At 42.2% G+C, this 25947-nt stretch overlaps 1 protein-coding gene across 2 annotated transcripts in view; it reads left to right on the top strand.

The window, feature by feature from the left end:
* The window catches only part of lin7a (lin-7 homolog A (C. elegans)), a 39075-nt gene extending 15235 nt beyond the window's left edge, over positions 1-23840 (top strand). For both annotated transcript variants that reach the window (XM_017493743.3, XM_047162325.1), the window contains exons 2-6: positions 4325-4443; positions 10564-10635; positions 13651-13860; positions 19731-19946; positions 20583-23840. In XM_017493743.3, coding sequence (XP_017349232.1) covers positions 4325-4443; positions 10564-10635; positions 13651-13860; positions 19731-19946 — 617 coding nt within the window. In that variant the 3' untranslated portion in view covers positions 20583-23840. The remainder of the gene's footprint in view (positions 1-4324; positions 4444-10563; positions 10636-13650; positions 13861-19730; positions 19947-20582) is intronic.
* The last annotated feature ends 2107 nt before the right edge of the window (positions 23841-25947 follow it).

The following is a 25947-nucleotide window of genomic DNA, read 5'->3' on the forward strand; positions in this document are numbered from 1 at the left end:
CAAGCTGTCTGAATACTTACACCAAGATTTTCATCTTCGTCGGTTTTATTCTATTGCTATATATTTCATGTTGTTTTATTCTTGCGTATTTGTGTACATTTTTATCCCGTTATGCTTTTGAAAATTTCTTTCTACAGATTTTTTTACCACTCGATCATACAGTAAGTCTGAGCTATCACGTGTATAAAAAAAAAAAAGTTCTCTTTAAATAATGTTTGTTATTTATTATTAAGTTAATATAATACAGTATAATATAATACAGGAGAGCACAGGTTTGTGTAATGAGGCTCTGAAGGTCGTAATAATAAAGTGTAATATCTCCTAACAGAGCCATAGCTCGCATTTTGGTCAGAGGTGGAACGCTGCTGAATGTTCCGCATCAAGGTCTCCTTAAGGTCGTCTTCTTTTTTGTGAACATAATCATGCACTGAATTTGATTTCATCTAGGGTCTCCGTCTCAAAGGGACAGGAATTCTCCGAACAGGAAATCTCAGAACATTAATAGAGTATTAGACATCTGTTTCAGTGAAGAATTAGCATACAGCCATGCTAATCTACGTGCTTGCTGACTTAATGCTCCGTTTCAGAACAAAAAGCTTACAAATGAGAACTTTACGATATTATTATTCCCAGTGTTAGAACTTTAAAAAGCAAAACAAAATAAAAACAAAAAAAGTTAGTCGAGCTACAAGTAGTTTAGCTCAGCTGCATATTAATGCTATGCTTCAGCTAGCTACATAGCGAAAACCGCTTAATCATCCACGTGTAATGCCGCCACTTCTTCTAATGTAGGATATAACTCTTGAATTACTCGCAGATTAACAACAGACAAATGAACTGAACTAGCAACAAACAATTAGCAACATGACCGCAAATTTAACATGCGTTTAAATAATGTTAAATTCATAGTATAGCTTCTGAGTTGTGCTAGTGAGAGCAAAACATTTCACTTTCTGTTAGCTCGTAAAGAAAAAGCTAGCTAGCTGTTATGAACGTAGCTAGCTTCAGCTAAGCTATCCTAGCTTCTCTTAGCACATTATGTCGTGTCATTTTAAAACCTGTAACCAGCTACCTAAAAAAAAAAAGCGAACAAATTAGCTAGCGAACTAGGAAACGTTACACAAACACTGTTACACTGTGCTACTGTAAAGAATATTTTATGCTACAATCAAAAAGTGGAAAAAATAAAGTTTTAAAAAATAAATTGTGAAACATTTGGTGTTAACAATTGAGGAAAGTAATGGCTAGCTGCTATTACAGCTAAATAGTTGTCATTTTCCTAGCACGTTACATATTAATATTAACAACATATTACATTGTGTGTGTGTGTGTGTGTGTGTGTGTGTACTACTCTGAAGGTTTTGATTTTAAAAGTATCTACTAGTACCTTTCTACTTAAAAAATGTCGTTAAACTCATAGCTTTGCTACGTACGATATCACTGCTAATACCCGATAGTGTTTATTCTGTTTAACGTTCTTTAGACATCATCTCGTTTTCTCTCACGGTTCAGTTCCAGCCTGAATGCCTTTAATTTCAGAAACTGTTCAAACTCGGCTGCTAGCTAGGCTAGTTAGCGTTCTCCACACGCCTGCAACAGATTAGCGCGTAAACATGAGGTGGAAAACATGGAAAGTATTTATGACTTGCTGTTGTGTTGCGCTTTAGTTTAGAACCTAATGGACTACTTTTGAGTCTCTTGTTATTTTTTATAAATAGTAATCTAAGATGAGTTTCTGATTTCCGATCCTCCGGTGAAGGAGTCCGAGGGTGGGTGAGGGGGTTTGGGGGTGTTGAGGTTCTCAGCAGGTTCCCAGAATGACCTCATATTAGATCATTTAAAGTCAGATTAATGCTGTGGTACGAAGGAAACCGAGAGCTTGTTAGCGGCGAGCACTTGAGTCGGGCAAATGTGAAACCCGACCGCACGTTTTATCCAGCTCACTCTTGCTGACGTGTGAGAGGAAACGTATTTTTGGAAATTCCTGGTGTCAGTAAAAATGTCTGTAGACGACGCTCATGACATCAGAGACGTGCTAATGCAGTCACAGATTCAATCAGCTTAATATGAAGGTTCTAGAAACATCTTGAAATCTAAGTGCTACAAGCTAAAATGCTGAGCTACATTCTATCCTCGGATACGTAGGGAGTGGTAGGGAATGTGTGATAGATATGTGTAAGAAAATAAAATCATGGCCACTTCCACTTCAGAGTCAAACAGACAAATTGCTAATACACTCACGGTTCAAGTGTTTAATGTTGGGAGTCCTCTGTTTCCAGGCAACTAACTGGTAAACAGTAGCTAAAGCTAACTACTGATTCATACCAACTAACTAGCACACGGCTGTTAAAGTCGTTATATATGAATAGGAAGGCAGAATGGCAAAGCAAATGTTACAGAACTATCCGGAACATCAACATTTACCTCAGATGTGTTGATATATTGATAAGAAAATACAATCCTTGGCTAATATGACTATTTATTTAGCTAGCGTGCAGCTGCTAAGTCTTTTCTACAGACTGTATGAAGACATTGAGAGTGTAAATGTTACAGAACTGTCTGGAATATGAACATTTACCTCAGATGTGTTGATAAATGACTAAGAAAAGACTAAAACTGAGCTCTAAGTGCACGTAGCTTTGCAGCGCTAGCTGTGTTGCTCTGTGCGTGTGAATCTGTGTGTGTGTTCTATACAGCGCCGAGGTTAGAACACATAAAGGAGTAAAATAAAGTTTCTCTCAGGCAGTAGTGTGTCTCAGTGGGGTTCTGCGTTACTTATTCTGTATTTATGGATCCTGCTGCTGCACTGATTTCACCCTCAAAATGTTACAGGTCCAACTGTGACCTGCGCTAGAGTTTATTTAAACAGTCAACACTGGCTCACTATCTGTCTGTCTCACAGTATCTGTCTCACTATCTCACAATGTCTGTCTCGCAATCTCACAATATCTGTCTCACAGTCTCACAATATCTGTCTCACAATATCTGTCTCTCAATCTCTCAATACCTGTCTCACAATATCTGTCTCACAGTCTCACAATATCTGTCTCACAGTCTCACAATATCTGTCTCACAGTCTCACAATATCTGTCTCACAGTCTCACAATATCTGTCTCACAATATCTGTCTCTTGATATCTGTCTCTCAATATCTGTCTTTTAGTCTCACAATATCTCTTTCACTCTCTTTGTATTTCAATTATGTCTACTGTCCATCTAACTCTCTTTGTCTATCTATCTATCTGTCTGTCTGTCTGTCTGTCTGTCTATCTCTCTATCTATCTATCTATAAAACTATCTATCTATCTATCTATCTATGTATCTGTCTATCTGTCTATTTGTCTGTCTGTCTATCCATCTACTCAGTCTATCTATCTGTATAGACAGTGCAATGATACAGTTGTCTGTCTCTTGGCCATTAGAGTCTTTGTGTCTCCCTGATTGACTCAGTGCAGCTCTGTGTCTGCTTCACTGATAAAGTAATATAGAGGCACAATCACTTCTCTCTCGCTCTCTCTCTCTCTCTCTCTCTCTCTCTCTCTCTCTCTCTCTCTCTCTCTCTCTCTCTCTCTCTCTGTTTTCATCCCAATGTCAGTAAATTGCTTGAAATGTCAGGAAAAAGAAAATTTCATTGCCTCCTGTTCTACAGAGTAATGAGACTGAACACACACTCGCTATGACGTGCTTTATCCCACACACTCGTTTATCCCACACACTCGTTTATCCCACACACTCCTTTATCCCACACACTCCTTTATCCCACACACTCGTTTATCCCACACACTCGTTTATCCCACACACTCCTGTATCCCACACACTCCTTTATCCCACACACTCCTGTATCCCACACACTCCTGTATCCCACACACTCCTTTATCCCACACACTCCTTTATCCCACACACTCCTTTATCCCACACACTCGTTTATCCCACACACTCGTTTATCCCACACACTCCTTTATCCCACACACTCCTTTATCCCACACACTCCTTTATCCCACACACTCCTGTATCCCACACACTCCTTTATCCCACACACTCCTGTATCCCACACACTCCTTTATCCCACACACTCCTGTATCCCACACACTTACTCCACACACTCCTTTATCCCACACACTCCTTTAGTCAACACACTCAACTATCTCTAACACATTTATTCCACACACTCCTTTTTCCCAATTTTACCCCCATGCTTTGTCTCTCGCTTTATCCCAGCTACAAATTGTTTACATTTACTTCATTATTTTATATCAACTGTAATTTCTGTCTCTCTGTCTCTCTCTGTCTCTCTCTGTGTCTCTCTCTCTCTGTCTCTCTCTCAGACGTAGCGAGGGCGATTGAGCTTTTGGAGAAGCTGCAGGAATCAGGAGATGTTCCGGGTCACAAGCTGCAGTCACTGAAGAAGGTTCTGCAGAGTGAGTTCTGTACAGCCATCCGAGAGGTCAGTCACCTAACAGCAGCCATCTTTAACCTTTAACCTCCACCTAACAGCGGCCATCTTTAACCTTTAACCTCCACCTAACAGCTGTTTTAATCTCCACAACCTCATCTTGTTTTATAGCCAGGTTTTCATGTTTGGTCTCCAGATGTCTTTTTAAGAAGATGAGAAAGGGTTTCCCCTCGTCACTGTCTGTACACACACATCCAAATATGAAATATTCCATGCTGTAATTACAGTAATGTTCTAGATCACTCTGTGTGTTTGATGTTCTAGATCACTCTGTGTGTTCGGATGTTCTAGATCACTCTGTGTGTTCGGATGTTCTAGATCACTCTGTGTGTTCGGATGTTCTAGATCACTCTGTGTGTTGGGATGTTCTAGATCACTCTGTGTGTTCGGATGTTCTAGATCACTCTGTGTGTTGGGATGTTCTAGATCACTCTGTGTGTTCGGATGTTCTAGATCACTCTGTGTGTTCGGATGTTCTAGATCACTCTGTGTGTTCGGATGTTCTAGATCACTCTGTGTGTTCGGATGTTCTAGATCACTCTGTGTGTTTGATGTTCTAGATCACTCTGTGTGTTCGGATGTTCTAGATCACTCTGTGTGTTCGGATGTTCTAGATCACTCTGTGTGTTGGGATGTTCTAGATCACTCTGTGTGTTCGGATGTTCTAGATCAAGCTTTGTGTGTTCGGATGTTTATCAACAGAGTTTATAGCTGAATGGCTCAGATCAAATTGTAGAAATTACAGTATACACACACACACACACACACACACACACACACACACACACACACACACACACACACACACAGAGGAAGCAGATGTGGATAATTGCAGTGTTTATGGTGTGATTAGTTCTCCACTTGTGCGGTTCTTGTAGTTTCTCCACAGCTGTGTTCATGTGAGAGATGAAATTATGCCTCTGGCATGATTGCATGCCATTACTATTGTACCTGCCCTGTGTGTGTGCGTGTGTGTGTGAGTGTGTGTGTGTGTATTTTTGGTACCTGCGCACTGTGTGTGCGTGTGCGTGCGTGTGCGTGCGTGCGTGCGTGTGTGAGTGTGTATTTTTGGTACCTGCTCTGTGTGTGTGTGCGAGTGTGTGTGTGTGTGTGTGGTGTTGACTCTTACTACACTTGGCGTGTGTGTGAGGATCAGCGTTTAGTGTTGTGAAGAGTTGTCAGAGTTGGACAGGAAGCTGGAGTCTGTGATTAAGTCCAGATTAAGAAAGATTGTTCCCTGTGTTCTGCAGAATCAGAACCGGTGCTGGAGCAGCAGTAATGAACAGCACGTGTCCGGACCGTGTCCGTCAGTGAACACAGCACTGCAGTGACAGATTCTCATCTAAACCCACAACTGTCCGTACTCTGTCCGTTTCCACGCAAGCGGTGTGTGTGTGTGTGTGTGTGTGTGTGTGTGTGTGTGTGTGTACACATAATAGCTTTTTGTATGACAGCTACACGCTGTACCAGAGGGAAAGAGGTATATTGTCCAAGTTCATATAAACTCTCTCTCTCTCTCTCTCTCGCTCTCTCTCTCTCGCACTCACTTTCTCTTTCTCTCTCTCTCTCTCTCTCTCTCTGGTCTCACTTTCTCTCTTTCTCTCTCTATCTCTTTGGTCTCACTTTCTCTCTCTCTCTCTCTCTCTCTATCTCTTTGGTCTCACTTTCTCTCTCGCTCTCTCGCGCTCTCTCTCTCACTTTCTCTCTCTCTCTCTCTCTCTCTCTCGCTCTCTCTCTCACTTTCTCTCTCGCTCTCTCTCTCGCGCTCTCTCTCTCACTTTCTCTCTCTCTCTCTCTCTCTCTCTCTCTGTTGTTCTGTCAGACCCATCACTGCTTCTCAAGGGCATCCTTTTACATGGTCACATACTAAAATATTAAGGCCTGGGGACTAAGTGCCCTGTTGTTGGTCTCTGTGTGTGTGTGTGTGTGTGAGAGAGAGAGAGAGAGAGAGAGCGAGAGAGAGAGAATGCATTCATATTCCCAAAGCAGTACAGTAAATCTAGGTTAATGAAACCGAGCTAAAGCAGAAGAGTGAGAGAAGTGGAGAGCAGAGAAGTGAGAAGTGATGGAGATGAGGATTATAGATTTATTATGCACAAACGGAGTGATCTTCTCTTCTCCTGTCTGAGGTGTGTAGATTGGGTTTGGATCAGGGAAAGTTAATATGTGTAATAATTAACAGACGTGGTTACTTGCGAAGTTAAAGATTAAACAGACACTGATACATTGTGTTAAATAGGGGCTTGAAACACGATTTCACAGCAACATACTTATACTCGTACAACTACCTTCTACGTCCTTTTATCATATATATAATATACACACATGTCGGTGCATCTCAACAAAAAAAGAGATTAATTTAATTCCAAAAGTGGAACGTTTCATATATTGTAGATTGATTACACAAAGTGAAATATTTCGAGCCTGTTTTTGTTTTAATCTCGATGATTACGGCTCACGGCTCACGGAAATCAAACATCCAGCATCTCAAAATATTCAAATAAAGAATTTATAATACAGAAATGTGGACCTGAGAAAACTCTAATCAGAGAATTAACTCAAAACAGCTTTTTACTAAAAACTCCGCTGCTCAGTGGTCCAAAGTCCTCTTCTCAGATGGAACTAAACGTTGCGTTTCATTTGGAAATCAAGGTTCCAGAGTCTGGAGGAAGAGCGGAGAGGAACAGAATCCGAGCTGCTTGAAGTCCAGAGTGAAGTTTCCACAGTCGGTGATGATTTGATGATCTGGTGTCGGTCCAGTGTGTTTTCTCGAGTCGAGAGTCGATGCAGCGTCTACCAGGAGATTTTAGAGAACTTCACGCTTCCGTCTCCTGACGAGCTTTACGGAGACGCTGATTTCCTTCTCCAGCAGGACTCTGCACGTGTCCACAGTGCCAAAACTTCTAGTAACTGCTTTACTGACCGTGGAGTTACCGTGCTCGATCGTCCAGCTGACTCGCCTGACCCGAACCCCATAGAGAATCTACGAGAGACGCCAGACCCGACGATACAGACGAGCTGAAGACCGCTATCAAAGCGACCTGGACTTCCAGAACACCTCAGCAGTGCCTCAGGCGGATCGCTTTTCTGACGTCACCACGTTTTCTGACAAAGCACAAGTTCTCCTTACACGTGAGCCGTAGTCGTCCACACATACGGATTTCACTTCACGCAGGCGCTGTTTAAACACCGTCTGGTGGTTTATTTTTTGCAGATTGTTTGAAATCGCATCGCGTGTAGAAATGTCCAGGGAAGTATTGTCTGAGTAAATACTCCATCACTGTCGAGTCGAGTCGAGTCGAGTAGAGCTTTATTGTCATCACAGCCATACACTTCATATTCTGCAGTAGAGAGTGAGATGAAATAACGTTCCTCCTGGACCCCAAGGTGCGAGATACGTGTTCGACAGACACAGTGCTGACAGGCCGTAAATAAAGTGCATCAGGAATACGATACGATTACAGGGATGTTCAGAATGAACGGTTCCTCAGCGAGATCATGTTTCCGTCTCTCCCTGCCTGTGATTGGCTGGCGCTGTTCGGATGATGTCATCCTTCTCTTCCTCTTCACGCTGAACTGTTTCCAGTAAAAAGACCGAAAGCTCACGACTGTTCATTTTTCTTTTGACTGGAGTGAATGTTTAACTCCTTCAATCCTGTCCGTGTTTATTAATGGTGACTTTCGGAGGTGTGTACCACACGACTCGGTGCCTGTGGATCTGTCGGCCGTGACACGACCGTCAGCACTGTTCCGCCGGCGCCGTTACTCAGCATTCCGGCTGTTAAAACCGCTCACACCGTATCGCATTAGGCATCGGAAATCGTATTTCTCTCAGGCCGGCGTTTTAATATTCGCCGTTAAAAGACAGAGCGGAGGTCTTTATTGCCTGTTCAGTAGCAGGTTGTAAATCCTGCTTACTGTGTGTGTATGAGCTTTTATTAAAATTACCCAGCAAAACAGCCTGACGTTTATTAGTATTCATGGTTTTCCAAAACAAAATCACACACACATTTGTATTTGGGATGGTATTCAAATTCTCTGTAATAAAAAAATGTTTATAATAGCTGGGATTTTGCTAATAAAAGATGGCAGCCATTTTATTAGTGTTACCTCAGTAAATATAATCAGAGAAAACGTTGTTGTTGTTGTTGTTTTTTTTTTTTCCTAGCGAGGCTGTAAGCTAAAGCTGGAGCCCTGACAGGGTTTTTTTTCCTGATCTTAAGCCACTGTCTGATTTTTCTGCATTCACTCACTGTAAATCCACTCACAATCAATTACACTCCTTAATACCTACTAATGTATTACGTGTTTATATATGATCGTAAAAACAAAACAACAGTGTTTAGCAAAAATCTAAAGAACTGACAGCAAAATGAGGTTCGAGATAGAATGCTACCTCAAAATGCTAATCTGGCTAAAACGTCTAATGATGAATAATATAGACAGTTGTCTAACTGAAAAGAACGATATTATCTTTAGCCAATATAGCGTATAAAGAAATAGCAGCAGGGCTCGCTGGAATTAAAAGATCATTTCCCAAGGTGGCTTTAGTTCCCGGTGTGTTCCCAACAATGCTAACTCTCATACAAAGACGAGAACTTCACAGATCTACACATCGAAATCATCGACAGATGACAGCAAGTGAAGAGAAGGTTTATTTAAAGGTGTAACTGGTAGAGAAATGGAAAGATTTGGATGTTAATCTAGCTAACTGAGGATAACGGTCTTGTTACTCGCTTTTGCTTGCTATTCACTGTAAACGGTCAGATCTGAAAGGTGCTGCTGTCTCTGCTTTTTCGGAACCCCGTGCTGTAGTGGAAATCAAAACACCGGAGGTGTAAGGTTCTTGTTCCGTAAATACAGCTGAGTAAGAGGTTCTCTAAACAGATGCTCGGGTTCTTTCGGTTATGCTAACAGCTGGAGTGGCAGAGGCTCAGCGGGAGACGCTGGCTGGAAATCAAAGCAGGAAAAGTGCTGCCGCTGCCAGCGTCCTCGCAGACTCCGGCTAATGAGAGAAACTCTGGAGGGCCTTCAAATAGCCAAACGTCTCCGAAAGCGCTGTCGTGATTCTGCATGATTACGAGCGGGCGAAGAGCCAGCTATTCAAAAGAAAGGGAACGAGGATACACATTTTTTTTCTTTTAACAAGTTCAGAATCCAATGAACAACATCAGCTGTTAATAATATTATGATCCTTATCCTTAACATTTTCCAGAAAACACCAATAGCAACAGTCACAATTACATACCATCATTCTCCATCACCCACATCATTCTCCATCATTCTCCATCATTCTTCATCAACCACATCATTCTCCATCATTCTCCATCAACCACATCATTCTCCATCATTCTCCATCATTCTCCATCAACCACATCATTCTCCATCATTCTCCATCACCCACATCATTCTCCATCATTCTCCATCATTCTCCATCAACCACATCATTCTCCATCATTCTCCATCATTCTCCATCACCCACATCATTCTCCATCATTCTCCATCACCCACATCATTCTCCATCACCCACATCATTCTCCATCATTCTCCATCATTCTCCATCAACCACATCATTCTCCATCATTCTCCATCACCCACATCATTCTCCATCAACCACATCATTCTCCATCATTCTCCATCATTCTCCATCATTCTCCATCATTCTCCATCAACCACATCATTCTCCATCATTCTCCATCACCCACATCATTCTCCATCAACCACATCATTCTCCATCATTCTCCATCATTCTCCATCATTCTCCATCATTCTCCATCAACCACATCATTCTCCATCATTCTCCATCATTCTCCATCAACCACATCATTCTCCATCATTCTCCATCACCCACATCATTCTCCATCACCCACATCATTCTCCATCATTCTCCATCATTCTCCATCATTCTCCATCATTCTCCATCACCCACATCATTCTCCATCATTCTCCATCAACCACATTATTCTCCATCATTCTCCATCATTCTCCATCATTCTCAATTTAATTGAAATTTTCTAAAAACATTCCATACTTGGGTTTTTTTGGTTTGTTGTGTCCTCACCAGTAGAATAATGCATCTGTTGTCCCTCTCTTTCTCCGTTCCTCCATCAGGTCTACCAGTACATGCACGAGACAATAACGGTGAACGGCTGTCCGGAGTATCAGGCTCGAGCCACGGCAAAGGTGAGAATGGCTAAGATTGTGATTCATATAGCTAGCATGCAGCTGCTAAGTCTTTTGTACACGGTGTCAGGACGGGGATAACAAAAACCCGACAGAACCATCAGGAACATCAACACGTTCCTCAGATGTGTTGGTAAATGAGTTAGAAAAGACACTGTATGGGGAAAGTTACCCTGGATTTACACTTAACAATGTCCGCTAACCTAAATAAGGATTCCACTATATGGATAAATGTCAGCATTGTGTAGGAACTCCTAAATTCCTACACATCGGTGGATGCCACACGAGTGTACCGTCTATGTGGAATCTTCTCAAAAACACTGTTGTATGTAGCGAAGATCATTTTGTGAGAAGTTGTTGGTAAAGTGGTACAGTCAAGAAATAAAAATGGTGAACTGAAGCCTTGATAGTGGTGGGCTTTAGGCTTTTTATGCTAACGTTTATGCTAACCTTCCATATCATGGACAATTTATCAGGGTTGAGGATATTAGCATGACAGACCTGCCGACCTTCACGTACGGTATTGTGTGTAAGAACTCCACATTTTAACAACGGAGTACACATGAATCGGGAATGATTGACAGCTGCGCAGGTGTTTTGAATTCTCCGAGTCCCTGGAAGCTCCGCCCCCCTCCCCCATCTCACATTAGTCATATTTTAGCCAGTGCTCTCATCTCGACTCAGTTTTCCTGCCGGAAACTGGAGAACGTTTTATCTGAGCCGCACTGTAGATTTAGAATATTGTGATATTTCACGTAACTTATTATCTGCACATGTGAAGTGCATTCTCAGGAGAAAAGAGCAGAACGTGGACAGAACTGGGAGAGAAGATGAAAAGCATGCAGTGATGGACGAGTGCAGTGTGGAGATGTTGGGCTGTGGATTCAGTGCTTTTGTCTGTGGGAAGAATGGGCCGTCTTCAGGGTTTTGTATTGACTGAACTCAATTAGCGTGTTACAGTGTGTAATAGGCCATTAACCAGCAGGAAACGAGGGAGAACAGAAGACGCTAATAGACTTCAAGGACATTTTCGACTGTGGAATTTATAACGAGCCACACAATGAGGTCTTCCTCTCTCTGGTGTTCGTATTAGGTGATATGTGAATTATCAGTCCCGTTCGAGAAATACACCAAGGCCTGGTTTACACGCAGGGTAATGAAAAGGACCGGGTGTGTTCACGTGTTGTCAGTTTAGACGTGACCTTTGTCTCTTTTATGATAAGACGGTAATTTGCTAACCCTGGTCGCGGTGTGAATTTTAATAAAGCAGCTTTGTGTTCGCTGCAGAGATCATTTTTCTATCCTGTGTCCTCTGTGAAGGAGGCGTGGCCTCTCTGTGTGTTTCCTGTCAGTCTCGGTGAAAGAGGCGTGGCCTCTGTGTGTGTCCTGTCGGTCTCGGTGAAGGAGGCGTGGCCTCTGTGTGTGTCCTGTCAGTCTCCGTGAAGGAGGCGTGGCCTCTGTGTGTGTCCTGTCAGTCTCCGTGAAGGAGGCGTGGCCTCTGTGTGTGTCCTGTCAGTCTCAGTGAAGGAGGCGTGGCCTCTGTGTGTGTCCAGTCAGTCTCATTGAAGGAGGCGTGGCCTCTGTGTGTGTCCTGTCAGTCTCAGTGAAGGAGGCGTGGCCTCTGTGTATCTAGTCAAGCCAGATAGGATTTAGGTACTGTGTAATTAAAACCAATATTTTGTTTGTTAAAGAATTTTGTTTGTGATTGGCTAATCAAATCTTAAGCTTCATCCTTGTTAACCTAGAGAGGCTTTGTTTTCTTTCTTTGTCTTGCTGTTACTGCTTAGCATTCAGTACTGGTTTAATTACACAGTATAATGACTTAGCAAGTTTAGCCAGGCTTTAAAAATAGCACTGTGCTAATGACATTCTAGCGGAAGTTGTCTGTGGTTATTTATTTAGCCATGTTTGCTAGTAAGCTAGTTAATTTGATGTAAACTATTCTGGTGATATCATCAGGTTTGTGATTTGCTGATCACAAATGTTATGGATGACTAGTACTTGGCAAAATCAAGAAACGCTAAATATCAGGCAGATATTATTTCACCTTGGCATGTGCCTTTCACCCCTAACAGCAGCCATATGGTTTAGCAACAGTGTGCTGGAAACATGTTCTGGGAGAAAGTCTATAACACTCGCGCAGCTCTGGGAGGATATCTAGCATCGGAGACGTCGTTCACCATATGCTACTTCATGACACCTTCTCTCCCAGCGAGTGTGAAGCCGTCAAGGTCGAGCCTCGTCTGTGTTTGGCATACTGAATGCACTCTGACAGAACCGAGCTCTTTATTCCACCTCTGAGGGAAAGAGGAAGATGTTTTTTGAATCTCAGACATCGGAGCAGAACCCTCCCCTCTTTTCCCCTCAGATTTTCTCTTCATGGGAATCGACTGAAGGAAAGCTTTGAAAGGCTTCTCTTTCGTCTTCCCTTTCCTGAGCACCTTAATAATGAGAAAAACCTGAAAGAACAGCACCTCTGGCTAGAAGGTTCGATCTAGTGTTTCACAGACGAGTAAAACTTAAAAGAACTTGTGGTGTGGGACGGTGTGTAGACGTACTGCATTACAGATAATGTGACAGATAAAAAGAACTTGGTGTGGTTTTAACCTGTTTAGTACCTTCTAGCTAGCATTAGCTAATAATGAGGGGTCCACGCACCACAACTCCTGCCTTTACTGTCTTGATGAAGTAAAAATTATAAAGTGTAAAACTTTTTTATAAAATGTCCTTTTTAGCGACTCTTCTCTGTGAGGTGTTCTTTTAACGAATACGGCGTAGACTTGTTCGAATTTAAATTATTTTATGATGGGATTTTAATCTTTGAACATACCGGATGAGCAAGCTTTCACTTAATGGCTTCCTACGCAACGGGGTGCCAAAATTTTGGATTTCCCTTAATTACCCTCATAAGATACTTTCTGCTCTCAGCCAATCAGAATGTGTCGCAGGGATAATGGTGTTTCATTTTGTGTTTTTAACGAGTGATGAAATAACTTTTTTTTTGTTCCTCACTAGGCGACGGTGGCAGCTTTCGCCGCGAGTGAAGGCCACTCCCACCCGCGAGTGGTGGAATTACCGAAAACCGACGAGGGGCTGGGCTTCAACGTGATGGGCGGGAAAGAGCAAAACTCCCCGATCTACATCTCTCGCATCATCCCAGGGGGCGTGGCCGAGAGACACGGGGGCTTAAAAAGGGGCGATCAGCTACTGTCTGTCAACGGAGTGGTGAGTTTTAATCCGTGGAGTGAGAGAGCGAGCGAGTGAGACAGCACGTTACCACGCCTTTCCCATGAAAGCTTCTTACATCAACCTTCTAACACCAAGCTGCACAGAGAGGGCTTGATTAAAAGTTACTGAAAATGAGGGAAGACAGCAAACATCTCTGACGGCTTAATCCGTATGGGAGGAGCAGCGGGATCATCGTCTCTGAGGCGATTTCAACACCATCTCACTGTGAGAGAAGTTCGAACGTCACAATCCTTCAACAAAATGGCAGCGAACTTGATTTAAGAACGCTTTTGTGAGCAGAAACAGATCTGTGTGTTTATTATGAGTTGATATCGACACATAATTACACATAAAATATTTTATCAAAACATAGTGTTTTTTTTCTTCTATCCACGTGTAAACGATGTAAAGAAGCTTTTCCGAAGGAAAAAAAAAACAACCCCACCTTCACAGGTGTAGAAATTCCATCTTTGAGATGGGGAAACGCATGCTTTTGAAAACATTGGCATCACCACGTGAACCCGCGCATGTCAATTGTGTGAGTTCTTGTGTGTGTTCTGAACGTGCTGAGACTCTGTTTATCACAGCTGCTGGCCATTTGGTTATTTTGTGCTCTGTAATTTCTTATTTGAAGTCGATTTTTGACTTCGTTCTATTGTTACACCCTCGTATAGGAGAGACTACGATCGGCTTGGTGCGACATAAGGATGTAAACTAAGGATAGGACACGCCCACTAGTAACAGCGTAGGGCCACTTGAGCTGCCATAGTATGAGGATGTAAGAACTTTAAGTACTTGACCTGTAAACAGTTCAATCACAATAGCCTGGGACTACCAGTGTAGCCATGACAACCAGTAGAATAGTAGTAAGACACTGTATAACAGTATAGTCTGTGTGTGTGTGTGTATAAATATATATGTGTGTAAATAGAATAGTATAGTAGTAAGATACTGTATAATCATATAATATGTATAATATGAAAAATCACTGCATGTGCGAACACAGTATGGGGATATAGTAGCGGGAACACGGTATGGGGATATAGTAGTAGGAACACGGTATGGGGATATAGTAGTAGGAACACGGTATGGGGATATAGTAGCGGGAACACGGTATGGGGATATAGTAGTGGGAACACGGTATGGGGATATAGTAGTGGGAACACGGTATGGGGATATAGTAGTGGGAACACGGTATGGGGATATAGTAGTGGGAACACGGTATGGGGATATAGTAGTGGGAACACGGTATGGGGATATAGTAGTAGGAACACGGTATGGGGATATAGTAGTAGGAACAGAGTATGGGGATATAGTAGCGGGAACACGGTATGGGGATATAGTAGTAGGAACACGGTATGGGGATATAGTAGTAGGAACACGGTATGGGGATATAGTAGTAGGAACACGGTATGGGGATATAGTAGCAGGAACACGGTATGGGGATATAGTAGTAGGAACACGGTATGGGGATATAGTAGTAGGAAGACGGTATGGGGATATAGTAGCGGGAACACGGTATGGGGATATAGTAGCAGGAACACGGTATGGGGATATAGTAGTAGGAAGACGGTATGGGGATATAGTAGTAGGAACAGAGTATGGGGATATAGTAGCGGGAACACGGTATGGGGATATAGTAGTAGGAACACGGTATGGGGATATAGTAGTAGGAACACGGTATGGGGATATAGTAGTAGGAACACGGTATGGGGATATAGTAGCAGGAACACGGTATGGGGATATAGTAGTAGGAACACGGTATGGGGATATAGTAGTAGGAAGACGGTATGGGGATATAGTAGCGGGAACACGGTATGGGGATATAGTAGTAGGAAGACGGTATGGGGATATAGTAGTAGGAAGACGGTATGGGGATATAGTAGCGGGAACACGGTATGGGGATATAGTAGCAGGAACACGGTATGGGGATATAGTAGTGGGAACACGGTATGGGGATATAGTAGTAGGAAGACGGTATGGGGATATAGTAGTAGGAAGACGGTATGGGGATATAGTAGCGGGAACACGGTATGGGGATATAGTAGTAGGAAGACGGTATGGGGATATAGTAGTAGGAACACGGTATGGGGATATAGTAGTAGGAAGACGGTATGGGGATATAGTAGTGGGAACACGGTATGGGGATATAGTAGTGGGAACACGGTATGGGGATATAGTAGTGGGAACACGGTATGGGGATATAGTAGTGGGAACACGGTATGGGGATATAGTAGTGGGAACACGGTATGGGGATATAGTAGTAGGAAGACGGTATGGGGATATAGTAGTAGGAACAGAGTATGGGGATATAGTAGCGGGAACACGGTATGGGGATATAGTAGTAGGAACACGGTATGGGGATATAGTAGTAGGAACACGGTATGGGGATATAGTAGTAGGAACACGGTATGGGGATATAGTAGCAGGAACACGGTATGGGGATATAGTAGTAGGAACACGGTATGGGGATATAGTAGTAGGAAGACGGTATGGGGATATAGTAGCGGGAACACGGTATGGGGATATAGTAGTAGGAACACGGTATGGGGATATAGTAGTAGGAAGACGGTATGGGGATATAGTAGTAGGAACAGAGTATGGGGATATAGTAGCGGGAACACGGTATGGGGATATAGTAGTAGGAACACGGTATGGGGATATAGTAGTAGGAACACGGTATGGGGATATAGTAGTAGGAACACGGTATGGGGATATAGTAGCAGGAACACGGTATGGGGATATAGTAGTAGGAACACGGTATGGGGATATAGTAGTAGGAAGACGGTATGGGGATATAGTAGCGGGAACACGGTATGGGGATATAGTAGTAGGAACACGGTATGGGGATATAGTAGTAGGAAGACGGTATGGGGATATAGTAGCGGGAACACGGTATGGGGATATAGTAGCAGGAACACGGTATGGGGATATAGTAGTAGGAACACGGTATGGGGATATAGTAGTAGGAACACGGTATGGGGATATAGTAGTAGGAAGACGGTATGGGGATATAGTAGTGGGAACACGGTATGGGGATATAGTAGTAGGAACACGGTATGGGGATATAGTAGTAGGAAGACGGTATGGGGATATAGTAGTAGGAAGACGGTATGGGGATATAGTAGTGGGAACACGGTATGGGGATATAGTAGTAGGAAGACGGTATGGGGATATAGTAGTAGGAACACGGTATGGGGATATAGTAGTAGGAACACGGTATGGGGATATAGTAGCGGGAACACGGTATGGGGATATAGTAGCGGGAACACGGTATGGGGATATAGTAGTAGGAACACGGTATGGGGATATAGTAGTAGGAAGACGGTATGGGGATATAGTAGTGGGAACACGGTATGGGGATATAGTAGTGGGAACACGGTATGGGGATATAGTAGTAGGAAGACGGTATGGGGATATAGTAGTAGGAAGACGGTATGGGGATATAGTAGTGGGAACACGGTATGGGGATATAGTAGTGGGAACACGGTATGGGGATATAGTAGTAGGAAGACGGTATGGGGATATAGTAGTAGGAAGACGGTATGGGGATATAGTAGTAGGAACACGGTATGGGGATATAGTAGTAGGAACACGGTATGGGGATATAGTAGTAGGAAGACGGTATGGGGATATAGTAGTGGGAACACGGTATGGGGATATAGTAGTGGGAACACGGTATGGGGATATAGTAGTGGGAACACGGTATGGGGATATAGTAGTGGGAACACGGTATGGGGATATAGTAGTGGGAACACGGTATGGGGATATAGTAGTAGGAAGACGGTATGGGGATATAGTAGTGGGAACACGGTATGGGGATATAGTAGTGGGAACACGGTATGGGGATATAGTAGTAGGAACACGGTATGGGGATATAGTAGTGGGAACACGGTATGGGGATATAGTAGCGGGAACACGGTATGGGGATATAGTAGCGGGAACACGGTATGGGGATATAGTAGCGGGAACACGGTATGGGGATATAGTAGCGGGAACACGGTATGGGGATATAGTAGCAGGAAGACGGTATGGGGATATAGTAGTAGGAAGACGGTATGGGGATATAGTAGTAGGAACACGGTATGGGGATATAGTAGTGGGAACACGGTATGGGGTTATAGTAGTAGGAACACGGTATGGGGATATAGTAGCGGGAACACGGTATGGGGATATAGTAGTAGGAACAGAGTATGGGGATATAGTAGTAGGAAGACGGTATGGGGTTATAGTAGTAGGAAGACGGTATGGGGATATAGTAGTAGGAACACGGTATGGGGATATAGTAGCGGGAACACGGTATGGGGATATAGTAGCGGGAACACGGTATGGGGATATAGTAGCAGGAACACGGTATGGGGATATAGTAGTGGGAACACGGTATGGGGATATAGTAGTAGGAAGACGGTATGGGGATATAGTAGTAGGAAGACGGTATGGGGATATAGTAGTAGGAACACGGTATGGGGATATAGTAGTAGGAACACGGTATGGGGATATAGTAGTAGGAAGACGGTATGGGGATATAGTAGTGGGAACACGGTATGGGGATATAGTAGTAGGAACACGGTATGGGGATATAGTAGTAGGAACACGGTATGGGGATATAGTAGCGGGAACACGGTATGGGGATATAGTAGTAGGAAGACGGTATGGGGATATAGTAGTAGGAAGACGGTATGGGGATATAGTAGTAGGAACAGAGTATGGGGATATAGTAGTAGGAAGACGGTATGGGGATATAGTAGCGGGAACACGGTATGGGGATATAGTAGTGGGAACACGGTATGGGGATATAGTAGTAGGAACACGGTATGGGGATATAGTAGTAGGAACACGGTATGGGGATATAGTAGTAGGAAGACGGTATGGGGATATAGTAGTAGGAAGACGGTATGGGGATATAGTAGTAGGAAGACGGTATGGGGATATAGTAGTAGGAACAGAGTATGGGGATATAGTAGTGGGAACACGGTATGCGGATGTAAGAATTTTCAGTGCTTGGCCCCTTAAAGAGTGCTTAAAGCACTCGAATTAAATGACATTCTAGACAATCACTCATTCTTTTTTACACATGAAATTCCTGAAGACGTAATCCGTCTCCTTTATTATTCCAAAGGGAATCAGATAGGAGTGAAACGTCGTTTTTACTCTCAGAGCTACTCCTCTTTAAATCCCATCTGCATCACCGCTAAAAAGGAAGCGCAGACATTTCAGAGTGGGTTTTTTTTGTTAAACTGGTCTCTGTCGGTTTCTCCTCCAAACTTTCAGGCCGTGACAAACTTCAGACTGTAATTTCTTTTCTCACACACTGTGAAGGAAAAACAGCGGCTTCCAGCAGCGGCACCACGCAGGATTCATTTGAGTTTTCATTTGGTTATAATGGGAAAATCTGTTCCCATGTTGGAGGTAGAGGTTCTCAGTAAAGGAAACGTGCAGCGCTTTACTGAGCAAAGAACTAATTAACGCTCGTATACGATAAGGTATCAAAGTACGTTTGTCATGTTTCAAAATAACCGCAGTGCCAATGCAGCACGTAACGCTCACGTTCACCTCACTGAACTTCAGACGAGCTCTAAAGCTGGATTCTTCATTGCAGTGGGCTTTATTCGAAATAAAACACCTTACACACCGCTCCTGTAATTAATTAATGTCCATTAGGTGAATTGCATTTGCAATGAAAGCATTGACAAGACGTCACCTGCCCCCTGACTGACCGATTGCGCCCTCTGTTTAAACTGCATACGCTGTGCTTCCGTTAATGGAAGGTGGCTAGAGCTGAGTAAGGAGGCGGAGCTAATTTCCAAAGCTGTGAATGAATGTTAACACAACACATTATGGCGATTTTTGTGTGATTCCATTCTCAGAGCGTGGAAGGCGAGCACCACGAGAAGGCCGTGGAGCTGCTGAAGGCGGCTGAGGGCAGTGTGAAGCTGGTGGTGCGCTACACGCCCAAAGTGCTGGAGGAGATGGAGGCTCGCTTCGAGAAACTCCGCTCGGCACGACGCCGTCAGCAGCAGCAGCTCCTCATTCAGCAACAGCAACAACACAACCTCAACACTCAACAGAACCACACAGCGTAGGTGAGGCTTTTCATTGCTTTAAGGCCCCCAACACACGGACAGCAGGGGGCGCTACAATTACTGAGTAAGAACGTTTATTGTTTGTTTTTTTAATGCTCCAGCAGGGGGCACTGCAGGTACTGAGTAAAAATGAGTTGTTGTGTTTATTATATGGAATTATTTGCTATAAAGAGGCACCAGATTTATTAAAGAAAAGTACTTAATGATAATTTTATTGACCAGCAGAGGGCACTATATTTATTCAATAAAATTAACTGCTGGCCATTTCATTATTAGCCAAAAGGAGCCATACTAATTCATTATTAGTAATATCTGACTGTATTATTATTATTATTATTATTATTATTATTATTATTATTATTAATCCTTTAGAAAGAAAGTTAGCACTTACACAGCGTGACTGATTGCTAGCTAACTGCAAGCTTTACACATTGCTAATGTGCATTTATTATTAGCCGTGTTGGCATTTTCAGACCTTCTATACAAGTCACATGGAGCATTCTGTGCAAAAAATTCCAGTATGTTCACGTTAAATATGTGTATTACGTGATTTTGGACACAGTCGTAGCCTTGTGCTTAGCCTTAGCCTTAGCCTTCGCTAACACTCTCAGTGTTTGTTGCTTTGCTACTTCACAGGTTGTTCCAGAAGAAGAAAAAGTAAACAACACACCATGAGCTTTATTCGAACTTCACAATCTGCAGACGAGGGTCACGTCCTTTTCCAGCGAAAAGCACTCTCGCTTGTTTTAGTGTACTACCTACAGCTTTACAACGTCCTGATCGATCGTAGACGTCGGCGCTCGCTAAGCGTACGTAGGAACGACTGCAGAATGACGACAGCGATCACGGCGTAACTCTCACTTCTCCTTTTCCCCACCAGTTGTGACCCGTTCCAAAGAAAAAAAAACGTCCCGCTTGTAGTTTTATTCGAGCTTTTATTTGTGTTTTTAAACCAGTTTATTGTTTAGTCGCCGCTTTCTATGCTAACTTATTAACAGATTCTTCTGGTGCTCGTGTCTGTGCGAAAGAAAATAGTGTCAGATGTCGTCTTTTACCGGATAAAAGTGAGGTATTTTATACCGTGTTGTAGCAAGAAATATTTTATATATATATATATATATATATTTAAAAAAAAGTGTAGATTTAGCAATAACACACTTCAGTTGGTTTTAAAAACGTCGTGAAAGTTCTGTAAAAATTTGGTTTAACGCCAAACGCAAGGCTCTGAGAAAGAAACTGGTTTGGCTAACAACAAACAGAAGCTAGCAGGACATGAACGCTAACTGCTAATGTCCCTGCAGGCTTTAGCTAGCATTTGTGTTTGCGTTCCTGGACATTCTGCGCAACTAACCTTAACTGTTAACGTTACAGTATGGAGCAAAAATGCTAAAATAGCTCATGAAAAACAAGCCAGCAGACGATAACTGCTAGCTAACTGTACGCTTTCACACTTTACGCTAGTTCATTATTTTAGCATTTCTGAACATTCTGTGCAAATAAAATTAAAGGTACATGGCACAGTTGGGACAAAAATGCTACTTTCGCTAACAGAAAAACAAACAACCAAAAGCTAGCAGAGCATGAAAAATAACTGCAAGGATGAATACTAGCTTTAGCCCAGATGTGTTAGCATTTATGGACATTTTGTACAAATACATTAACAGTTCATCGACATAATCACAGTCTGGAGGAAATATATAATATTTTTTTTTGTTACCTAACATAAAAACAAGCTAGCAGAACATTTAGCATTACTTCTAGCATTTCTGCTAACTAGCTACATGCTTTCCCACTCTTTTGCTAGTTAACATTTTAATGTTAGCCGTGTTAGCAGTCATGGACATTCTGTACAAACTTAAAGGTACTGTTAATGGCACGTAACGCGAGAAGAAGAAAAATAGTTGGGACAAAAATGCTTCTATTGTTAACAACAAATGTTAGCCTGCAGAGCAGGAAGGTTAGCAGTTTAGCATGACTGCTGGCTTGATTGCTAGCGTTGTGCTTTGTTAGGTAGCATTTTGGCTCTACGTGAAACATAAAATGAACCTGATTTACAGAGGAATATAGTTTAAATATCGACGCGAATTTGCTGAAGTTGACGGAGTGTGATTAGCTACATTTACAGATTTGTTCACGACGCGATGTTACAGTTCTACAAAAACGTTGATATTTATGAGCATATGAATGTCGTACACACACAGAAGATATATGAAATAAATGAATAAAGTTATATAAAGTGGTGGTCATGTAACATAACGCTATTTTATTATTTGCAAATTTTCTAGTTTGTGATCTTGAAGAGTTTTCCCGAATGTAATCCCGTTCGATTTTATTGTATATTCCGAAACCGAGCGTCTCGTCCGATCAAAACCGGCCGTAATCTTCTCCACTACTGACAATCATTCATTCACTGAGATTGACACACAATTTATGAAGGAATCGACTCTTTAAATGACTCTTTAAACGACTCTTTAAAGGAACAGTTCAGTGAAAAATCAAGCGCGTGCAACGTTTTCTAACCGATTAGCCGAGACAAGCCGAGCTTCTTTGGTTTTGTGTTAGAGTTACGACGCTAACGTTAGCTAACGTCATCTGTAACAGCTCAGTTGCTGGGTTTAGCTTGTGGGTGAGCCAAGTTGACGTAGTGAGGCGTATCAGCAGGCAGAAAAAGTTTGAAGTGAAAGAAATCGGACGCAACTACAAGAGTTTAACTTCATCTATAATACATGTGGTCTGGCTTGATAGCCAGTGCTAGCCTGATGATGAAATTTATGCTAACTGACGTTGTATGAGTGGCTGAAGTTAGCTTCTTTTAATCAGTAAGACAAATGAGCTTTCTTGGGAAGGAAATGTTTGAATGAAATTCAATTCTTACATAAGTATATTTGTAGCTGATATGAAGTTACCTAATTTTGCTCTGCTACATAAAGATTAGGCTAATGTTACTTCTCGCTAGTTAGCCAGTTAGCCGCGAGTGCTGGAGTCGAGTTCATGCTAATCCTGCAGTTGATTTTCATCACTCAAGGCTTCAAAATGTGTACAGATACTAACTGAAAAGTTACAGATGTTAACATTATGCCCTTAAAATTATGCTCTTATGATGCTATTATGCTCTTAAAAATAAAATGTCACTGAGCTTAATGTCATCTCGAGCAAGTATATGAAAATTAGTGTGTGTGTGTGTGTGTGTGTGTGTGAGAGAGAGAGAGAGAGAGAGAGAGATTTTGATTAACTTCGGTTAGTTCTGTTACTTATTTTAACTTCATAACTAAAGAAGCAAACATCGAACTCGCACGGACGCGAAGGTGATTGCGTTGCTGTAATTTTTAACTGAATCGTCCCTCTAAAGTGAATCAAATGAATCGAATCAATTCGCAAAGGAGTCGTTTTACTTCCACGGCTTATTCTTATTCCAAAAAATCGAAGTGTCCCTGCGGTTGGAGTTGTTTCCAGGTTTTAAATTCACAATCAAACGGATCAAAACGCTCGTTTTAAAAATTCGTTCAAAAGAATCGACTCTGTAGTCAAGTGACTCACGAAGCCTGGTCCAAATCGGAATAATTCGAATAACTCGTTTCGTTTGGTTTTTATTCGGTTTATTCGTGAACCTGTGAGAGATCGGGGTGCAGGAAAACCGTGTCGCAGGAACCAGACGATGCTGTGAAGCGAATCTGCTGTACGAGCTGTTCCTCGGCCTGACTTTTCTCTCCGTTTTGTATGTTTTAAACACTTTTCTTATCGATGACGTGCATTTTGAAGACTGATTAAACTTGTACAGACAGACAAAAACAATACCAGGTAATATGCAATTGTTATATACGTATATTATATTATATTATATTATATTATATTATATTATATTTGTATGAATAAATACATATATGTCTGTGTGTACATCAGAGTCTCGACTGGTTGATCTTCATTCCTGTACCAAAGTTCTTTCAGTTTTATAGTAATCTTTATTTACAAAACTCTGGAAGAAGAGAAATGATTCAGGATCAGATGATTATCATAGAATGGAGATTTTCAGCCTGGTGTCTTAGCCGTTTGTAGCAATTTACTGCCTCCTGGTGGCTAAAATCTGTTACTACAGGTTTGTAAAGACTTATCCAGGAGCTTCAGCACAGAACCTTCATTCCTAACAAGAGAAAATATCTGTGGAGGAAAAAAGTTGGTTTGATATTTCTTATGATGACATTATGTGGAAACAGATGTATTTGCTTTGATGTCTCTGCCTTCTGATTTGGACACACACACACACACACACACACACACACACACACACACACACACACACACACACACACACCCCAGTCCATCATCAACCTTCAAGCACTATAAGTACTTCTGTATTGCTAAATTGCTGAACATCTGATCGCAGTTACAATCCTTTTATTTAGAAAAGATTTCAGTCCCTTCCTCTTGTCGTCTCAGAAGCTTGTTTTCTTGCCACGGCTGCCTCTGTCATGCTCGTTAGCCCTTTACTGGATGGTGTTGCCATATGGCAACGATTCATTATTATACATCTCCCGTTCTTTGATAGACAATAATACAAACCTACTATTTTCCTATGTAACTGGAAAAAGGAGTCTTTTAGCCTTGACAGAACAATAAAACTCCATGTCATATGACCAGGAAGTGCTGTTTGCACTTCCTTCCCTGCAGTCACATGTCACGGTGAAGGTCATCACTGTCGGGCTCTCAATTCGATTAAAGGAAAGAATGTAAACACTATCTGCCATACGCTAACTTTTATTTATTTATTTTTGTCACTGAAACACGTTTATATATTTTATAAAATGTAAATGTTACCATACGGCAACAAGATGCGATAACGGAACCGTCGTATGTACGTTCATGAACTGAAACAGGCGTACACGGCAGAAAAGACACTCGGCTTCTCTAATAGTATATTTACTTTCTTTCTCACATTCTAATTAAGAAAATCGGGTGGAAATTCTGACATTTTGGACCTTATTTTTAACCCCGAGTTATCATCGTTCTAATCCTCGCTTTTAACCCGAGATATCATCGTTCTAATCCTCGCTTTTAACCCGGGTTATCGTTGTTCTAATCCTCGCTTTTAACCCGGGTTATCATCGTTCTAATCCTCGCTTTTAACCCGGGTTATCATCGTTCTAATCCTCGCTTTTAACCCCGAGATATCATCGTTCTAATCCTCGCTTTTAACCCCGAGATATCATCGTTCTAATCCTCGCTTTTAACCCGGGTTATCATCGTTCTAATCCACGCTTTTAACCCGGGTTATCATCGTTCTAATCCTCGCTTTTAACCCGGGTTATCATCGTTCTAATCCACGCTTTTAACCCGGGTTATCATCGTTCTAATCCACGCTTTTAACCCGGGTTATCGTCGTTCTAATCCACGCTTTTAACCCGGGTTATCATCGTTCTAATCCTCGCTTTTAACCCGGGTTATCGTCGTTCTAATCCACGCTTTTAACCCGGGTTATCGTCGTTCTAATCCACGCTTTTAACCCGGGTTATCATCGTTCTAATCCTCGCTTTTAACCCGGGATATCATCGTTCTAATCCTCGCTTTTAACCCGGGTTATCATCGTTCTAATCCTCGCTTTTAACCCGGGTTATCATCGTTCTAATCCTCGCTTTTAACCCCGAGATATCATCGTTCTAATCCACGCTTTTAACCCGGGTTATCGTCGTTCTAATCCACGCTTTTAACCCGGGTTATCATCGTTCTAATCCTCGCTTTTAACCCGGGTTATCGTCGTTCTAATCCACGCTTTTAACCCGGGTTATCGTCGTTCTAATCCACGCTTTTAACCCGGGTTATCATCGTTCTAATCCTCGCTTTTAACCCGGGATATCATCGTTCTAATCCTCGCTTTTAACCCGGGTTATCATCGTTCTAATCCTCGCTTTTAACCCGGGTTATCATCGTTCTAATCCTCGCTTTTAACCCGGGTTATCGTCGTTCTAATCCTCGCTTTTAACCCCGAGATATCATCGTTCTAATCCAC

This window comes from Ictalurus punctatus, chromosome 19 (genome assembly GCF_001660625.3).
Source record: "Ictalurus punctatus breed USDA103 chromosome 19, Coco_2.0, whole genome shotgun sequence".
In the NCBI taxonomy this organism is placed as follows: Eukaryota; Metazoa; Chordata; class Actinopteri; order Siluriformes; family Ictaluridae; genus Ictalurus; species Ictalurus punctatus.